The 19,697-nt window shown below is 39.6% G+C and overlaps 1 protein-coding gene across 1 annotated transcript; it reads right to left on the reverse strand.

Annotated features, from left to right (window-relative positions):
• Positions 1–13,316: 13,316 nt before the first annotated feature.
• On the reverse strand, positions 13,317–17,081 carry LOC117701694 (uncharacterized; the record flags this gene model as incomplete). Its single annotated transcript, XM_076706284.1, is given in 4 exon segments — positions 13,317–13,432; positions 13,508–14,565; positions 16,703–16,763; positions 16,955–17,081. Coding segments are annotated over 4 exon segments (1,362 nt in total), but the record flags the coding sequence as incomplete, so codon positions are not given.
• Between the last annotated feature and the right edge of the window lie 2,616 nt (positions 17,082–19,697).

Raw genomic sequence — 19,697 nt, forward strand, 5'->3', positions numbered from 1 at the left:
TAAACCTGATGACCCAAGTTTAATGTCTGCGAGACCCCATATTACTCCTACAGATTTTTCTCTTCTTTTCAGATTATAACACTTGGCCTGTGGCATATGCATACTCACATACCACCACATATAAAAAGTAATTTTTAAACTCAAAAGAAGGGCCAATGAGGTCACTTGAACCAGATAGTTTCCTAGAATTCATTTCCAGAACTCACAAAGGGGAAATAGGTATTAGACATCAATAAGTTGTCTTTTACCTGTCCCATGTACCCCATGGCACAGGTGTATATACACAAACACAGTTTAAATATTTTTGAATGGAGAAAATATCAAAAACAAAGCAATAACCCAATTAGTTAGAATATATGAATTGATTTTCCAGTTTTAAATTATTGTAGAATTTCAAGAAGTATTGCTGTTCATCAAAACAATTAATGTTCCTTTGTTAATTTTATCTTCATTTTCCAGTTCAAATATAGGTCATTTAAAAATACATCTCAGCTGGCCTTAGAGGTGTGTTTCCTGTATTCCCAACACCTGATATACAGCCCCGGCTATATAGAGATATCCTGTCTCAAAGGGATTCCATAAATGAAGAGTATATCTTAGTTTATGAAAATTTTTCTAATTTAATCTGAATGGCATCTGACTGGCTCAAAAGAAATCTTTTGTTATCTTTAGTCACATAAGAGAACTGTATTAACAATAAAAGTAAGCATCGTGGAGAGTCGATTACAGAGACTCAACAAATGTCTAGCAGGGACATCATCTTCAAGTGACAGGAGACAGAATAGTGATGGAAAGTCATCCTTTGCATTGTAAGCACATGTCCTGAGAGCTGTAGGTTTAGTAGTAGTGCTCCCTTTGTGTACCCAAGTATGGTTCCTATAACCCACATCAAATGGTGCAGAACTCCCTGTATTCTCAGTTCCAGGACATCTTATGTATTCTGGCTTCCTAGAGCACCAGTTATGCAAATGGTGAAAAGGCACATGCATATTTAATGCCCTGTGTAAAAAGGGTTTTCTTAGTGTATATGTCATTTTTAAAAAATGAAATTGGTTTAACCTTGGTAAGATTTTTCACTGCATATACCAAGTGCATTCCTGGTGTCCAAGTAGGCCAAAAGAGTGTCTGATCCCCCATGACTGTTTATAGACAGTTTTGAACTGTGTTTTGGGTGCTGGAAATTATAGATAGGACCAGTGGATCAGCAGCCAATGCTCTTCTGGGATGAACCCTCTATTCATTCCCATGAGCATGTCACTAATAGCAGTAAGGTGTGAATGGTTTCTCCTATGTTCATCTTTACCTCAGCTCTGATAACCCAGAAGAAATATAAAATTCATAGCCTCAGAAAGTAACTTAGATTTGGTGCTTAAACATGTTTCACAGCCCAAATGTCCACAAAAATAGAGAAGAAAAAAATGTGAGAAACTGAGAATACAGATTGTTGGGAGCCAACTTTTAGCAGAAAGTGGCTATCAGCTTTGCAGCTATCTTGAGCCACATACCCTGACATGAGATTTGTATTACAATAGCCTACAACAGCTGAGAACACTCTGATAACTAGGAACTCAAGACTTGGGACTTGGACTAGGAAGAGAGACTGAACAATAAACAGGATTGAATCACACTCTGTCTGGTCTTCATTCTTCGAATCCGTCCTCTCTCTCTTGCTGAACCCTGACCCGCAGACCAGAGCGGCAGCTTGGGCAGGGAAACAGTGGCTGCCAAGCGTGGAGTGGAGAGGGCTGCAACATTTTTGCCACCCAAACGTGGGCTAATGCGATTCTCAACAACAGATCTTTAAATAAATAGTGGGTGACCACTTGACCAAAGCCACAAGACTTGAGTTTATCTCACATGTTGTAAATAGGCAGCAATGGGAGCTTACAAGGACATGTTATGTGTACTTCTGCTGGAGTTTATGCCAATTTAAAAAGAGGAAAGAAATTTGCAGGCCTGAAGACCAATGTCTCTGAATGGGATTGTATTCTTCTTCCCTGATGCCTTTTAAAAAAATCAGTTGGGAGCACTGAATGTTGATGACTGCAGATGACATCTAGTTTGCTGTCAGGAGAAGTTAAGACTCAAACAGAAGTCACTCTAAAGTTGGGGTGCACCAGATGACAATCTGGCTTCTACTTTTTTTTTTTAATCCACTTAGCCCCCTCCAATTCTTCCAGGTTCTTTTTCTTCTTTCCAACTACCTAACCCGAGCCATGTGCCCTGCATTCTCTGGAAACCTCACATATTTGCAAGGAGTGGAAACTGATGGATATCCTGTAGAAGCTGTTTTTAGGCTTTATTTTTCCTGTTGCTTATCATGGGCCAGTCTGGAGCTGTCCTTTACAACATATACTGCTCTGCCTACTCTGAATAATTCAAACTACACTGCTCTGCATTTAAATTCAGCTCACATTAACTATTTATAAAGGTTACATTCTATTAGTGTTTTCCCATGGAAATGAGCCCTACAACATTCATGAGAGAATTTCTGAATGTGCATGTGTGTGTGTCTGTGTGTTTGTGTGTGTGTGCGTGCATGCATGTGTGTGTAGTATATCTAGGAATAGAAGCCAGGCTCATGTATGTGCTAGACATACACTCTAACCCAGAGCTACATCTTTAATCTTCTTTATACTTGATACTGTGAGACAGGATCTGAATAAGTTGTTTAAGTTGGTCGTGAACTCACAGTCTAGGCAAGCCACCAACATAATAATAGAAATGCCTATGCAGGCTAACGCTTACTGGAGCCTCACTTTGGGCGCCAAACTGTAAAGGCCCACTCTGTTCCACAGGTCAGGGTTTAGCAAGAGAGAGAGTGGGGGGAAGAAGAGGAAGAGACACCAAGAATAGAAACAAACCAGAGGATCTGTAGTCAAGTCTCTTTTACTGCTCCACCACACACACCACTCCTACTCCTACTACTCCACACTACTACAAGGAAATCCTGGGTATTTATAAGCACAAGCAGGGGAACACAGGTGAAAATATTTTACCACATGTACCATGCTGTTCCGCACCCCTTTTTGAGTCCCCTTCGCCCGCGAAAGAGACACGTGAGGCAGTGTTCGGGTAGTTACTACAGCGAGGCTTTATTCTTGTATCAGCAGAAGCGGAAAGACCCAAAGCCTGGGAAAGGCACTGCTATATGTACCCTAGAGTGGCGTGTTCACTTCTGATTGGCTGTTCACTCATCACCCCATATTACGCCCCGGGATGGGCAGTGACTTTGTCGCGATTTTGCCTTTTGCACCTGTGCAGTTAGTTGTTTACTTGTGGGAGCACAGGATGCCCGCACCATCTTGTAATGGTGAATGCTGTCACGCTCACTGTGGCTCCTAACATCTCCCCCTATCAATTTTATTAAGATGGAACAGCCTATTGCCTATCAAGCGCAGCACCAACTCAGTGAGGGAAAGCAGAGGCCTGATCCCCTGTGCAAAATGAGATATTGTAATGGGTTTCTTCTCTTGTCGTCGTGCAATGAGTAATACTTCCCATACCCATCTCGATGCCTTTTGACGGGGAAAGGGAGCCTCTGCCTGGGGCGCCACCAGGGGAGGAGGTTCTTGGCATCAAACCTTTGTGCAATCAGGCATACTTTCGGGAAATCTATCCACACTCGTGGAATATTCCCTGTCGAGTACCCACTCGCAAACACCTCTAAATATTCAGGTACCACAGTTATTCAGGCAAGGGCTAACTAGACTTAGACCTCTCATCGACCCAGTGCAATGGGCTGAACCCTTGGGGTGCATCGACTGAGGGTCTCAGTCATCAGTTACTTTCTTAGCATAGATAGCCAAATTTCAGGGGAAGATCCTTGCTCCAGGCTATGAGGGCTTGGGCGATAGCGACCTTGTCACGTTTTTGTTGGGCTCTGAGCTTGCAGACCAACCATAACATGAACACTAACCACAACATAGGGCTGTACCAAACAGGCGTATCCCCACCCTTTAAGAAAGAAAGAAAAGGCAGAGGTAAGCCAAGAAGTAAAATCTCCAGGGGTAACAAGGTCCACTCGTGTTCCATCAAGGCTCAAGATCCAGATCTGCATTTGCTGCTGCATCTGGTCCAGCTCCCTAGAAATAAGCAGAAAGATTATGGCTTTGAATAGATGTATCATTCATAAATCTCAGAGGTGTAATACATAGATGTGGGGCTGCTGACACGCAGCTCATTTGAACCACATCTGTGAGTTGTTCCACATGAGCTTGGAGCAAATCAACTCTCTGAATGACCAACAGAATGCCTGATGCCAAGTGTGCATCCACTTTCTGTAGAGTGGTCAAAGCCTCAGAAGTCTTTTCTGAAATTTGATTAACAACAGTAGCTGTTGTAACTTGATTAGCCATGGCTATGCTGGTTGTCACAGCTGCAGCTGCAGAGATGGTAATAGCAGTGATAATGGCTGCAGTAATGCCAAAGTCTCTTTTATGTCTTATTAATGATGTAATAGGGAAAGTTTTCAGGATCAGCTTCTACTGGGATGGGCACAAAGGTAGGCACATGCACAACCAAGGCTAGGTCTAGTGATCCATTCCAGCATTGTGCTAAAAAGCATGTAACATTCTTACAATCCAAGATATCAGAATTATTTTAAAAGTTGGATAACATAAAGAAAAATGGTGGGGTCCACACACACCAACACCGGTTGTGCAGATGCATTCCTAAATACCTTATTAATTTTAATGTTATTCAAATGGCTAGAGATATTAGATCATGTAGCTGAAACATTTTGTACCTCATGAAATATACCATTCAACAAGGCAAAGGCAGATACACTGGCACTAGCTTCAGCCTCATTACTCAACACCCAATGATAAAAGGGCCAAATATTTTCTATGCCAGTGAGGAGGGGATAATCGAGAGGAGGGGACAAATTAAGTCCTCTGGCAATTTGTTTTTTGGGTTTAATCTTAGACTGGCAAGGTGAAAACACCACTGGAAAGGACAAATCTGGATAGTACCACGGTATCATCTGTTGCGAAGTGGCATTATTGGTATGCCAATTGGACCTCTTAATTATAGTAACATTACTTCTAATCATGGGGTGGTAATGTTTATAGGTGCTGATGATTTCAGACTGATATTTCCCGATCCTTCATCTGTCCTGAACTAATCTGATTCAAGACAGCCCCTAGCACTCTTGTCTCTACCTTACTGTAAGTCACAGGATCCACCCAATTAGCAAGAGTGGCTTTCTTAAGAATCATACAAGGTGTATGCAGTTTACTTGTCTTATTATCCTTGATTGCTGCCACAAAACAAAGTGTAAAGTTTAATGGAAAACTTGTAGCATTATATAACTCAGGCTGCTGGTAGGTGCGCCGAGAGCACGGGGCATCCATGTAACACTCAGTAGCTGTAAACAACGGCAGCACTGTAGAATTTGAATGTACTGGGCATGGGAACAGGCCAAGATCTAACTATGGCCCATAGTGGTATACTTATCCCCAAATCGAACATCAGCATCAGGAGATCAGAGCCATTATCTTGCAATCTAGCTTCATTCTTCACGATCTACACAGCCTCGTGGGGACCCAAATTGGATTGTCTTCACCCTGTGGAAAAACACAGACAGCTCCCCTCCCCGGCCATGGCGGGGGTCTATCGCATCCTGACCTTGGAGAAGGACAGCAGCCATCTCTAAATTTGCTGCCGCAAGTCCTGCATTAGTGAGGGGGGCCCTCCAAGCCGCGACAGATTCCTAACCAGTCTTGTAGCCCCTTGGCTCTCCGAGGAGCAATGGCTGCATGGCATTCAGCTGTGGCATTTTCAAAGATCATCTGTTCAATTAATGGCATTGCTTGCTCTGGTTCCCAAAGATTCTGTCAGCTGCCTCAGTCATGCGGGCCACAAAATCAGAAAAAGACTCATTAGATGTCTGAATTATCTTGGACAAATAAAGGTTACTGCCTTCCTTCCTAGGGAGAGACTTCCATGCCTTTATTGCAGCTGATGCTATCTGTGCGTAGATCTGCCCGGGATGGAGTGGTCCTGGTCGTTCGCGTGTACGCCAACTCCAGCCAGCATGTCAAAAGTCCATAATTGCTGTCCCTCAGTGTTTGCATTAATCCTGGCTTGTGCTTGCAGTGCCTCGTGCCACAAGACCTTCCACTCTAGGTATTGGCCCATATTGTTAAGTACCCGCCTTCACCGTGTCCTACCAGTCTCCTGGCGTCATAGCAGATGTATTTAACCTCTCTACTTGGGATATGGTAAACTTAGCCCCAATTCCATATGCACGTACTGCCTCAGCTAATTCTTTGACCTGCCTATACTCTACTGGGACATGAACATGGATGCCTTCTGCCCCTTCAAAGACCGGAAATGCCAGCTGTAGCTGTCTCCCATCTCCTGGGCTGAGAAATGAATTAGAGACGCTGCCCGGGCATAGGCCCGGAGGCAAGGGCAGGGCCGATGGACCCAAGGTCCCTCCTAGTCCTATCACAGAACGGCTATCCTTTGCACAGGCGGCTGCCTCCTCCTCTAGGCTCTCCTCCTCGGAGCTGCCAAGGTCGATGGTGGCAAGCTCCTCAATGGTGTACAGGGGGGGGTCCCCCAACCTCCACTCTCTCTTCACCAGCCGGTGAAGGGTCCTTATTCTTAACAGTGCAGTGGCCCCTGTTCCTTTTGAGTACCCTTTTCTTTAACCAGGCTCCTTGGCCTGTCTTCTGTTGCCCAGGCCTTTTTTGCCTGCTTCTCCTTCCAGGCTCCTTGGCCTGATCTTTTTCCCCAGGCTCCTTGGCCTGGTGCCGCTAACAACTCTGTTTCTGATACCCTGGAGTGGACCCTCTCCTGAAACCTCTTGACTTGCCCTAATAGCTGTGCTGCGAGCTGGATCCTCACAACACAAATGAGCTAAAAGTGAAAGCAATGCAACCAAGAGGCCAACTAGTGCAGTGGCGGCAATGAGTGAAAATCCGCTCGCAACCAAGGCTCCACCCTAAACATACCTCTCAGAGACGTACCTCGATCCTGTAGTCTTTTAACCCGCCCCGAATCTCCGGGGGTCTCCCGCAGCGCCTTGAAATTCCAGGGTTTCGGCACCAGATTGTTCCGCGCCCCTTTTCGAGTCCCCTTCGCCCGCGAAAGAGACACGTGAGGCAGTGTTCGGGTAGTTATTACAGCGAGGCTTTATTCTTGTATCAGCAGAAGCGAAAGACCCAAAGCCCAGGAAAGGCACTGCTATATGTATCCTAGAGTGGCGTGTTCACTTCTGATTGGCTGTTCACTCATCACCCCATATTACACCTCCGGGATGGGCAGTGACTTTGGTGCGCTTTTGCCTTTTGCACCTGTGCAGTTAGTTGTTTACTTGTGGGAGCACAGGATGCCCGCGCCATCTTGTAATGGCGAATGTTGTCCACACTCACTGCGGCTCCTAACACCATGCAGCTGGGGTCACTAAACAGCAAAACAAGCTATGTGAGATAAACAACATATTTATCAGAGTGTGCTTCAGCTGTTGTAGGCTTTGAAAAACAAGTCTCTCATCAGGGTATATGGCTCCAGATGGCTGCAAAGTTGATAGCTGCTTCTAGCCACTTTCTGATTAAAGTCGGCTCCCAGCAGCAGGCAAAATCTTGAATTTTACTTCACAACATGTTACAGCTTTTAAAGGATTGTGAAAATCAAGTATTTCCTTCTATTAAATTAGAGTAGCAGCCCTGTATGTGTCTATCGATTTACAATTGTTCTTTCTTCAAATATAATCTGGGATAAGTTTCTATAATATTTTGCCTTAATTCTTTCTGGAATTTTTTTCAAAACACTAATGTTTTTAAGAAGATATCTTGAAAGGACAATTTTTACATTAGTCACAAGGGTGACCCATTATCTTGTTTTATATTTATTTTGATGATCTCACAGTAGAAGATACATTCCTAGCCTTGCAATTATTGTTTTGTATGTCCCTCTAACTTGGTAAGCAAGTTCTATAACTTTCTGTCCTTTTCGTTTATATTTGTAATTAATTAGTTTATACCTCCCAAGATGAGCCCCCCTCTCCTCCCAGTCACCCCTCTTACAGCTCTTTCCCACATTCTCACTTCCCTTCCTCCTGTAAGGGGAGCCTCCCCATATCACCCTTGCCCCTCCCACCACACAGTTACTGCAAGACTAGGCACATCTTTCACTGTGGCCAAAACTGGCAGCCCAGTTAGGAGAGCTGGAATCCACAGGCAGGCAACAAATTCAGGGACAGATCCTGCCCCAGTTGTTGGGGGAACCCGCAGGAAGACCAATCTCCACCTGGGGGCTGAGGTCACCATTTGCATTACTGGTACATTAGGAGGCTGGAAGAATGCCCTGGACTGGAGACTATAGGCAGTTCTGTGCCATCTGATTTGGGTTCTAGGAACCAAATTTGGGTACACAACGGGGGCAGTGCTACTAATACTCCAGAGCTCAGAAATGTCTTTATAATGCAAAGAATGAAGATATTCCATTACTACTGTGTCTCCTATCACTTGAAGGTGATGAAGTTCGTGCTAGGATGTTTATTGACAGATTCCATAGTTTTCTAACCGTCTGTCAATGGACTCTCCACATTGCTTATTTTCATTATTAACATAGTTCTCTTAATTTGAATGAAGATAACAAAAGGTTGTGTTGAAATCAGCCAGAGGCAAGTCATATTTCAACTAGAAAATTTTCTGTAATTTGAGATGTACACTTCCTGTATGGAATCCTTTTGAGACAGAATATCTTTACATAGCCAGCACAGTCTCAGAACTTACTATCTTGGACAAAGTTGGACTCAAGATTGGCCTGCCACAGTCTTCCAGGTGCTGAGATTACAGGAGCACAACTCTAAGGCCAGTTATGATGCATTTTTAAAGTGACCTATCTGTGAATCAGAGAAAGAAGGAATAAAGTAAGATTCACAAAGGAACCTTCATTGTTTTGACGAACAATCATACTTCTTGAAAATTCTGCAATAATAATTTACACTGGCAAATCAAGTCAAAACAGCAAGTACATTTTTTAACATATCAACTGAATTCAAAGATCTGCCTCCCTTTGTAAGCAGACAATTTCACTAGCTGGGTGGGATCCTGTCCTGAAATTACCATTATGATCATAACTGAGGCTTCACAGCTGTGCCCAAACTCACTCTGTCCCAGGCTGACCTTGAACTCAGGAATCTACCTACCTTTGTATTTTTCTGAAAATGTGGCTTATTGTTGCACCTGCTTTTGTTATTGCAGGTGTGTGAAGTCCTTATATAATTCATACTGCATCCTTATATTTTGCATAGTTAAGAAATGATATATTTTTCATTTCAAGTTTTGTGAGTTCATTCCCACAGCTTTAAGGGCTGTCTTGAAGGTCACAACAGTTTACCATTTTTGTTGAGGAATATAGATTAAACCTTTAACTCCTGGATACCTGCTGTTTCTAATTATTATGGAGTCATTAACCTTGGTAATAAGAACATTTACCAATAACCTTGGAGGGAAAATATCTACCAAAAACAGGAACATGAAGTTATTATGTACAAATAAGTCCTAGGCCCACAGCAACTGTGAACACTTTTGGAGGCCAACATTCTGCTAGCTCTTCTCCAGGGGTGGGAACCATGTCAAGCTGTCCCTTTCAAGGACATGCAGAACTTGACAACAATTGATGATCTCCTTCATTACACTTGAGTGACTATGGTAAATAATTTACTTCTTTCATGGCTATAATGAAAAGTGGTAAAAGAAGGGTTTTTTTCCTTTGAAACTGAAGACAACTATGATGTCTAAAGCTTGTATCAAACTGTTCACATGAATAGAGTTTTTCTGTAGCACGAGTTTTCCTACTTCCTTATATCAAGATGATATATAAAGTCTAAAATACTTATAGGATCAGAAACATGGCTGAGCAGTTAAGATAAGTTCATCTTGAGAACCAAGATCAGCTTTTTGACAAAGTCCTTTACCTCTTCCTACAAGAAAATTAAAGGGTCTAATATTCAAGGGAAACCCAGAATGCACATACACACAGAGTCACACTGACATCACATATTTTCCTTGGTAAGAATTCATTCCAGTAACTGGGGTATTAAGGCACCTAAAAGCTTACCCACAGAGTTTTTCTTCATCATGTATTGGTTCATGTAACAGACAGCAATCAAGTAGGCTTCAAGTCAGAGAAATCAGTCTTTCTTAGTTGGTGGTTTTATTAAGAGAGATGTAAGAAGTACTGACCTGCTGGCAGAAATGTCACTGGGAGTGGGCTTGGGAGTTTACAGCCACACATCATTTCTAGTTCCCACTCTTTGCTTCATACTTCAGCTTGCTGACATAAGCTCTGACCTTCCTGCTTTAGCTGCCGTATAACACTTGTTTGCATTGCTACTGTCACCCTGATACCATTTCTCTCTGGGAAACATAAACCAAAGTAAACTGCTTTATAAGTTACCTTAGATGATTTATTTTATAGCATCAAAAAAGGAACTAATACACAGCTTTAAAGCTTTTATACCTAGATGATTTTTTTCCATGTAATTGAAGACAAGTGTAAAATCTAAAAGGGTTATCTTATTATTTAAATTCATAGGGCTCTTGTCTATACGAGCTTGCAAGTGCAAACAAAGTAAAAGGGACATCATTATGCTTGAATACATTGTTGACACTTGTCAGAGTTTTTTCCAGAATATATAATACTTGTGTAACTGATAGTATGTGTATTGACTAAAAGATCTTGCCAAACCATTTCATCAATAGGGTAAAACTAAGTTCATCTTCCCAGGCTCTAGGGAAATGGGAACTTTTCAAATGCACCACCACCTTCCACTTTTTATCTTTTGTTCCAGAAACATAATGACACTTCCTAACCATGGCTTCTGCTCACCAAGACATAATGACTCTTCAAAACCACAGCTTATGTTATTCATCTTTGTTTCTCATAACATAATGACTGTTCCAAAATACATAAGAATAGATATGTTGCTTAGACTGTAATACCTATAGTCTGCATAAGTTGACATAGATCAGCCACATAAAGAAAGCCCCTATTCCTGAATCCTGATTGGTGGAAAAATGTAGATAAAACTTGGCACAAGTGTTTCTGCTTTTCTTTTCTTCTTCTTCTTCTTCTTCGTCTTCTTCTTCTTCTTCTTCTTCTTCTTCTTCTTCTTCTTCTTCTTCTTCTTTTGCTTTTAAATTTGTTTTAATTCGTCAGTAGGTTAAAATTAAAATTTATCTGAATTAAGGGTTTTTTTGGTAATTAATACCTTTTTCTATTACTTTTTTCCTGCAGGTTTTAGAAAGTGGCACAGGAAGAGGTATAATAACAGTATAATAGAACATTTTATCAGAAGCAATGTTGGGATTGTAGTGATGTGTTTTGGAACATCAGTCTTCTTGCTACCTGCATTTTCATCTGATCATATTATGCTTACTGTAATATATATATGTATATATATATATATAGTATATATATATATGTATATATATATAGTATTTTTAAATGCTAAGTAACTAATGATTTATAGAGAAACACTTTTTTTCCTTTTCTTTCTTTTTTAAATTTATTTATTTATTTTATTTGATATTTTATTTATTTACATTTCAGATGCCATCCCCCTTCCATATTCCCCCCACCCACTCACCCCCTATCCCATCCCTCCTCTTCCTTTTTTTTTTTTTTTTTGCCTTTATACTGTTTAAATTACATGTAAATATTAAAGTCAGTTCTAGGTTGAGGAACTAGCAATACAATAGATGTAAATAGTCCAGGAACAAAGAAGACAATAAACACAGATAATCAAAGAACATACATGACAGTAAACAGAGTCCCGTGATCACTATTTTCTAAGGGCTTATCAGGATGATCAAAGTACAGATACTTCCCTGTCCTAGCCCAAAATCATTTTCATGCCCTGAAGCCTATTTCTTTGTTCTAGCCTAAGATTTAGATTCCTGCCTGAAATTTCTTCTTTGTTCTAGCCTAGGATTTAGATTTCTACCTGAAATTACTTCTTTGTTCCAGCCCAATGCCTGCAGTACATTTTCTTGTCCTTGGCTTATGTCAGCTTCCTACCAGCAGCCCCAAAAGCTCTTCACATCTCCCTTTTTTATTGCATAAACCAGACTGAGCCTGTCTTAGGTCATTCTGACAAGAAAGCCTTCCTTACCCAGCGTGGAATATGCGTTATCATAAGCAATGCACTCCTGTCTTAGGTTGGTAAGGCTCTGTGCAGAATCTTACCCATCCTTGGCTTGCCAGCCTGTTAAATTAATAACTCTGTCTGGGGTCCATTATCAGTTTCCAGTCATGTACTCTGGCTGCCAGCCTGTTGATGTAGTTAGAGACAAGCTTTAACATGATGGGCAGGAATAAAAGTATTCCCAGGACAAGAAGGGCTAGCTGATCAAGCTATATATGCCATTTCTGAGGTTTAATCAAAATGGAAATACTGACCTCAGACCATGGATAACTTTATTTATATTATCTGCAGCATCAAAGCTCAGCAGAGCAGCAGTCTTTAAAATTCACAATCTCACTATGCAAAGTTAACACACCCAGAGAGGTGTTAGGATTATGCCAAATATCCTACAGGTGTCTTTAAACTTTTTTCTAAGTATAATGACAATCATTGTAAATTTTAGAAGTAACACTACTCCAATGATATTGTCATGACACTTGGGATGACTCGTAATTCTTGAACCCTGAACCTCCTTCAGATAATTTGAATAGGTTATAGAGCATCATCCGTTGATACCTATATAAATCCTTTTGTATACTCAATACATTAGTAACATATTTTTTGCTAGATGGTTAACAAAACTAGTTGTCTTAACTCCTTGTGTCAATGCTATTGCAGAAGCAGTGGTGCTAGCATTAATGAAATTAAAGCTGTTGTACCAGCAATATATAATCAAGCCCACTACCTTCTTGCTTCTGCTAACTCACTTCTTCCAGCACTTTCAAGCTTTTTTCAGAGAATCAAGGTTTTCTAATACTCAGGGCAGTAATAAAAAAGCTGGTTGATAGTCTGCTTTTCAAGCTTAAAAGTTTTGTAAGATTCAGGTTCAGGCATAGGAGGGTTTGTTTTACAGTTCTTCTCTTGAGTTAGATCTGTGGTCCTGATCAGTCAGCAACAGACTGATTAAAATAAATTCTTGTATTTGCATTGACCTGGTGTTTGAGAAGTGTTGAATCTCAGGGCACCCATAACACAAAGGCCCTAAAACGTTGCTTCTATTGATACAATTTCTCTCCAGTATGAATTTTTCATAATGATGAAGAGTATACAAATGTGCAAAAGTTTCACCATACTAAATACATTCATAGGATTTCTTTCTGGTATGATTCTTTTATGCTTCAAGATGATAATGGCAGGCAAAGGCTTTACCACATTGGTTACATTCATAGGTTTTCTCTCCAGTATGTATTCTTGTATGTTCTAGGAGACAACTTTGACTTATAAAGTCTTTACCACATGATTAAAACCACAGAGATTCTCTCCACTATGTGTTCTTTTATCTTCTAGATAAAAAGTTTTTACTGCATTGCTTACATCCATAGGTTTTCTCACCACTATGTGTTCTTTTATGTATTTGTAGACTATCATGACATGCAAAGACTTTACCACATTGCTTACATTCATAGGATTTCTATCTGGTGTGTGTTCTATTATGTTTTTGGAGACTATCATGACTTGCAAAGGTTTTACTACATAGCTTACATTCATAAGGTTTTTCTCCAGTGTGTGTTCTTTTATGTATTTGGAGAGTACTATGATATGGATAGGCTTTACCACATTGGTTACATTCATAGGGTTTCTCTCCAGTGTGTGTTCTTTTATGTATCTGGAGATATCGTGGAACATGCAAGGCTTTACCACATTGGTTACATTTATAAGGTTTCTTTTCAGTATGTGTTCTATTATGTTTTTGGAGACTACTATGATATGGATAGGCTTTACCACATTGCTTACATTCATAGGGTTTCTCTCCAGTATGAATTCTTTTATGCCTTTCAAGATGACTACTATATGAAAAGGCTTTACCACATTGCTTACATTCATAGGGTTTCTCATCAGTATGTGTTATTTTATGTAGTCGAAGAGAACTGTGATATGCAAAGGCTTTACCACATTGGTTACATTCATATGGCTTCTGTCCAGTGTGTGTTCTTTGATGAATTCGGAGACTCTTAAAACATGCAAAGGCTTTACCACATTGGTTACATTCATAGGGTTTCTCACCAGTATGTGTTCTTTCATGTATTTGAAGATTACTATAGCATGAAAAGTCTTTACCACATTGGTTACATTCATATGGCATCTCTCCAGTGTGTGTTCTTTGATGAATTTGGAAACTCTTGGAACATGCAAAGGCTTTACCACATTGATTACATTCATAGGATTTCTCTCCACTATGTGCTCTTTTATAAACTTGAAGTTGACTGTGATAGGCAAAATATTTACCATACTGATTACATTCATAGGCTCTCTTTCCAGTAAGTGTTATACTACATTTTTGGAGATTATTGTGATATGCAAATGCTTTAGCACATCGATTATTTCCGTAGGGTTCCTCTCCACCATTACTTCTTTCATGCCTGTAAGATAATTGGCACACATCAAAGGCTTTACCATAGTCATTACCCTGATGAATCTTTCTATATGTAGGAATTAATTTTACAGTTTGGCCTAATGGGTAAAGAGAATCAGATCTTAAGGAATTATCACTTTGTTTACATTAATGGTGTTCTCCATCATTATGGGTTCTTTTGCATCTAAGATGATACCTGTGACGTTAAGAGGACTGATTACAGGGGCCCTATTTATAGCATCATTTTCTATATGAGTTTTTTACATACTGAAGAAAACTAGAAAAGCTCAGAGCTTTACCACATTGAGTACATTCATAAATTTCCTTTTACTGTGAAATATACATTTGTATACTGCATTTACAATGTGAACCAGGACAAACAGAAGAATTTTCCACATTCCTGGTACTGTAGGGATTTTCTGCAGTGTGGCTTTGTGGATGAACCCTATGAAATTAGAAAGCCAATTCATTGTAAACTTGTACCACATTCAGAAAGTCTACTCAATGTGGGGACTACTATATATATTCTATTTTTCTGGAAGACAGAGGAGTACATAATTTCTTTCAAATCCTTATGCTCACATGGTTTGTATCATTTCTTGCATATGATATACATATTGAAAGAAGAATAACAAGTGAAGGGTTCCACATTGCATTTCACAGTGACATTTTGCTTCCTATAGACATGTGGTATAGGATTAGGATTTCTCCAAAACAACATTCTTGACTCTTATAAGCATCCATTCTCACTTAAAGTTAGCAATGCTATGACAAGTATATGAGTATCAACAGCTTCAATATGGACTATTTGCCTGTTAGAAGGTTTTGCACATATACTTATGACCTATTCAATGTGTATACATTTTGCAATATCTAAGTGGTATGGAATTAAACAGATTGCCATTTCTAACCCATAATCTAATGGGGCTACTATACAAATGCTGATATTAGTTAAAGCACTGTTTCCTTCTCTTCTTTCATAGTACAATGAATTACAAGCACAAATCAGATACTAGAGATTGAAGAACATGGTTTTGGAAGAATTTAATAATCACTGATACACTTTTTTTTTCTTTTTTTATTAGATATTTTATTTACACTTCAGATGGCATCCCCTTTCCCCATTCCCCCCCCCCCCCCCCTTAGGAAACCCCTATCCCATGCCCCATTTTCCTTTTTGCATTTATACATTTAAAAAAATAATGTTAACCATAGGCTTTATAAGTTTGGAATTGTTCAATCAGAGGTGTAACCCACTGACCAACCTAGATATAACAACTATCTTTGACTGGTGGAGATACTTGAACCTCTGCCTCCCTGTCTCCCCCCTCTTTCTCTCTTTCTTCACCTAGCTTCTCCTCTCTTTCTTCTTCTCCTCTTCTTACTCCTTTTCTTCCTCTCAGTACTCCTCCTACCTTAGCTCCTCCTATACATCACCCTTCCTGTTAAAATGAAACTTTTCTCTCAAAATACAATTAGAACATAATTATGCCAATTTGTACCAGTGAGGTACAGGATAGTCCTAATACCCAGTCCATCCTTTTGTTGACTAACCAGCTCCTCTGTCATCTATTCTAACTAAAACATGTAGTTCTGAACCTGGCTTTAGGATGAATGTCAGCTGATGACCATCCACTCAAGTCTTTTCTCTTAAGGTCAATAGCTATATGTTTTCAACCCCATCAGAAATCCAGAATGACTGAGTTAACTATAATTGTGGGAAGCACAAATCATAGTTTCTAAAACTTAGCCAATTTATAGAGACCTCTGAACACCTGGACACCCGCTCTACTTCAAAACGTTGGAGCATCTGTTCTTCTGCCTTCTGGCCCAGGATCATCTGACAGACCTTAGTGCTGCAGAATTATTAAGGGCTGATTACTCTGTCTAGGCAGATATAATCAGTTGACTATTCTGTTTCCTTCTCTTCTTTCATAGTACAATGAATTACAAGCACAAATCAGATACTAGAGATTTGTTAGAACTCTAGTTTGATAGAACATGGTTTTGGAAGAATTTAATAATCACTGATACACTTAAAGCTGTCCTTTTTTTGTTTACATTGTTTCTTTTCTTTAAAACTTCCAGGGAACACGAAAATTTCTCAAGAGGCATATTCAAACCAACATGCACATGAAAATTACCTTCCATGTCTTCTAGAACTTTGAATATATTCTTCTATATTGTCATCTTCACAAATGTAGCCTAAAAAATTAACAAAATATTTATGATAGGTTATTGGAATTTACCTTACCATCTTCAGTAAACTGTATAACCATGCCTGATTCATTCACCTCATGTTTCCTCATTCTCAACTGAAATTACAAAACAGCATCAATAACAAAGAAACAGTTCTTCCTTTATTTTAAAAAGTGAAAGGCAATTCACTGTCTTACCTATTGACATGAGATTCCTGTAGGTCTCCAGCATCACATCTCTGTAGAGACTCTTCTGTGAAGGATCCAGTAAAGTCCATTCTTCGAGAGTGAAGTTCACACACACATCATCATAGGTCACTGTATTCTAAAATATCCCAAACAGGTATACAACACAGAGCATGATGCCAATATCACTTTATATGTATGCTTCACTGACAATATATTTGAATAATTCTTGTCCTTCCCCCACTGATTTCTTGAGCTAGAAGTAATAATGTAATCACTAAATTATGTCTAAAGGAACCTGAATAATGAGGTTCAACTCTGTCATTTCTGTGTTATTTCTATATGTTATAGGCTTCTAATAGAAATGCCAATTAACAGAGAAATTAACAGAGAGAGAGAGAGAGAGAGAGAGAGAGAGAGAGAGAGAGAAGGTGGGAAGGAGGGGGAGGGAGAGACAGGAGAGAGGGAAGGAGGGAAGAAGGGAGAAACAGTATTGAGCACACATCAGAGAAATGGTATGAACAATTACTAACAAGGAAAAAATGATGGTCAAATTGGGTGTATTGACGAATTTTTAATCCCAGAATTCAGGAGGCAGAGGCGGGGGTTATCTCATTGAATTAGATGCCAGCTTGGTCTATGTAATGAGTTAGTTCCATGAAAGCCAGAGGAACATAGTAAGACCATAACCCCCCTGCAAAAATCAATGAGATGAATATAAAAGATAGAAAATAGAGTTCTTTACTGAAGTTCCTGCAAAGAATTATATATTCATTCCAGTTTGGTATTCATCTTTCAGAAACTTCAAGTGACCCATTTTAAACTTGTCACTAATAACATCTTAGTAAAAGGAAATGCATGTTTAAATAGTTGTAAGTGCACAGATGAAAATATTACCAATGTAATGTTGATCCTAAATAATCATCATAGAGCACCAGAGATGGCTCAGCAGAGAGGAGGTCCTACTGATTTGCAAATAATTGAGCTCAACTGCCAATACTTACATGTGGGCTCACAACTACCTATTATCCCTACTTCAGGGTCTGTAAGGCCATCTTCTGACTACTTTGAGGGCCAAGCAGACACACACAAGGAGCATTTTAATGAATATAGGCAAAATACTCATATTCATTAAAAATTTTCTTAACAAACACTACAGTTAGGAGAAAAGGCACACACTTGCAATTCAATCAGTCAAAGGGCTCAGGTAGTAATAATGACATGATTATATACCATCCTGAGAAAACGAATATACTTTCTGCCAAATTTCAAAATTCAAGATGTATATGAAGGTCAGCACAACAACACATGTTTTACATGTGCAAAAACATACACTGTAGGTCCATGAGCCAATAATAGAATTAAAAAAAAAAAAAAAAAAACAGTCAAGTTGCCCAACAAGCTAAGGAAAAGCCTTGAACAGCCTTGGTTTTGAGAGGATTCTGAGTAAGGGGTGTTTGAGATCAGTGGGAGGTGGGGGGGGAGGGGCAGGATTAGAAGCCAAATCATGGGAGCCTGTGTTTGGCTGGAGACAAGTTTCTGAAGATCATCAGATGGTTCAGTTCTTGCAAAACAAAGCCTTTTCTTTTATTTGCATTTCAATTGTCCACCCCAGGTTCCCCTTTGATTATTCCTCTGGTCAGCATCCCTTGATGACTGCCCCCTGATTCTTAGAAAAAGACAGCAAGTAATTATTTCTTCTTTTGTTCTTAGCATTGCAAATGAGTTCAAAGATCTGCCTATCTTTGTAAGTAAGGACAGTAAGTTCAGTTGAGTGGGATCAGCCCTGAAATATCCACTCAGTAAATCTTTCTCTCCTTTCTTAGTGTCTTTCTGACAAGCTGATTCATAGTGCCACTTCCTTTGTTCTTCTACATCTTTGAAGTGCCTTATACAATTCATCTTTCATAGTTTTACTTTGCATTGCTGAGAAATTATCTATTTTTGAACTTATGTTTTCAGAGTTCTTTCCCCCAGCCTTAAGAACTGTCTGGAGGTCACAGCATTTACCATTTTTACTGAGGAACATAGACACACCCTCCACTCCTGGACTCCTGTTTCTAATTATCATAGTGACATTATCCTCAACAGGGAGAGATTTCACTGAAGGAGGAACACAAGTTAAATTTATATATATATATATATATATATATATATATATATATATATATGTGTGTGTGTGTGTATGTGTGTGTGTGTGTGTGTGTATGCATATATACACACACACACATATATGTGTATATACATATACACACACACATATATATGATGTGTGTGTGTGTGTGTATTATATATGTGTGTTTAATACAAACAAACCTTATGCCTAGCAACTGTGAAATTCTTGTCCTGCTGGCTCTGCTCCAGGGGTGGAAATCCTGTCACACTGTACTTTCTTCACTGCCACATCTTGTAAAATCAAAAAACAAGTTATATCTTTCCAGCATACAATGGCACAGAATACCCTTTCCCATTTCAATAGAGGAATGTGTACACAGTGAGGGAAAATTGGATCAAGGAAAGAAACCCAGGAGCCCAAACACCAAATCCTGTAGCTCTGTCTCAGACATATGGGGCTTCAGTTTCAAAGAGTTTAGATGGCCCTATCTCTGCAACCTCTTATATATCTATCAGTTTAGGTAAATTCATTTCCTATATCTATCTCTCCATGGCAGATTCCTCATAGCTTAGGTATCTCCACATACTGTGTTCTCAAAACTCAACTTAGGCTTCATATTCATAGCTTCAATGGGATGAA

The sequence above is a fragment of the Arvicanthis niloticus genome, unplaced genomic scaffold, assembly GCF_011762505.2.
Source record: "Arvicanthis niloticus isolate mArvNil1 unplaced genomic scaffold, mArvNil1.pat.X pat_scaffold_192_arrow_ctg1, whole genome shotgun sequence".
In the NCBI taxonomy this organism is placed as follows: domain Eukaryota; kingdom Metazoa; phylum Chordata; class Mammalia; order Rodentia; family Muridae; genus Arvicanthis; species Arvicanthis niloticus.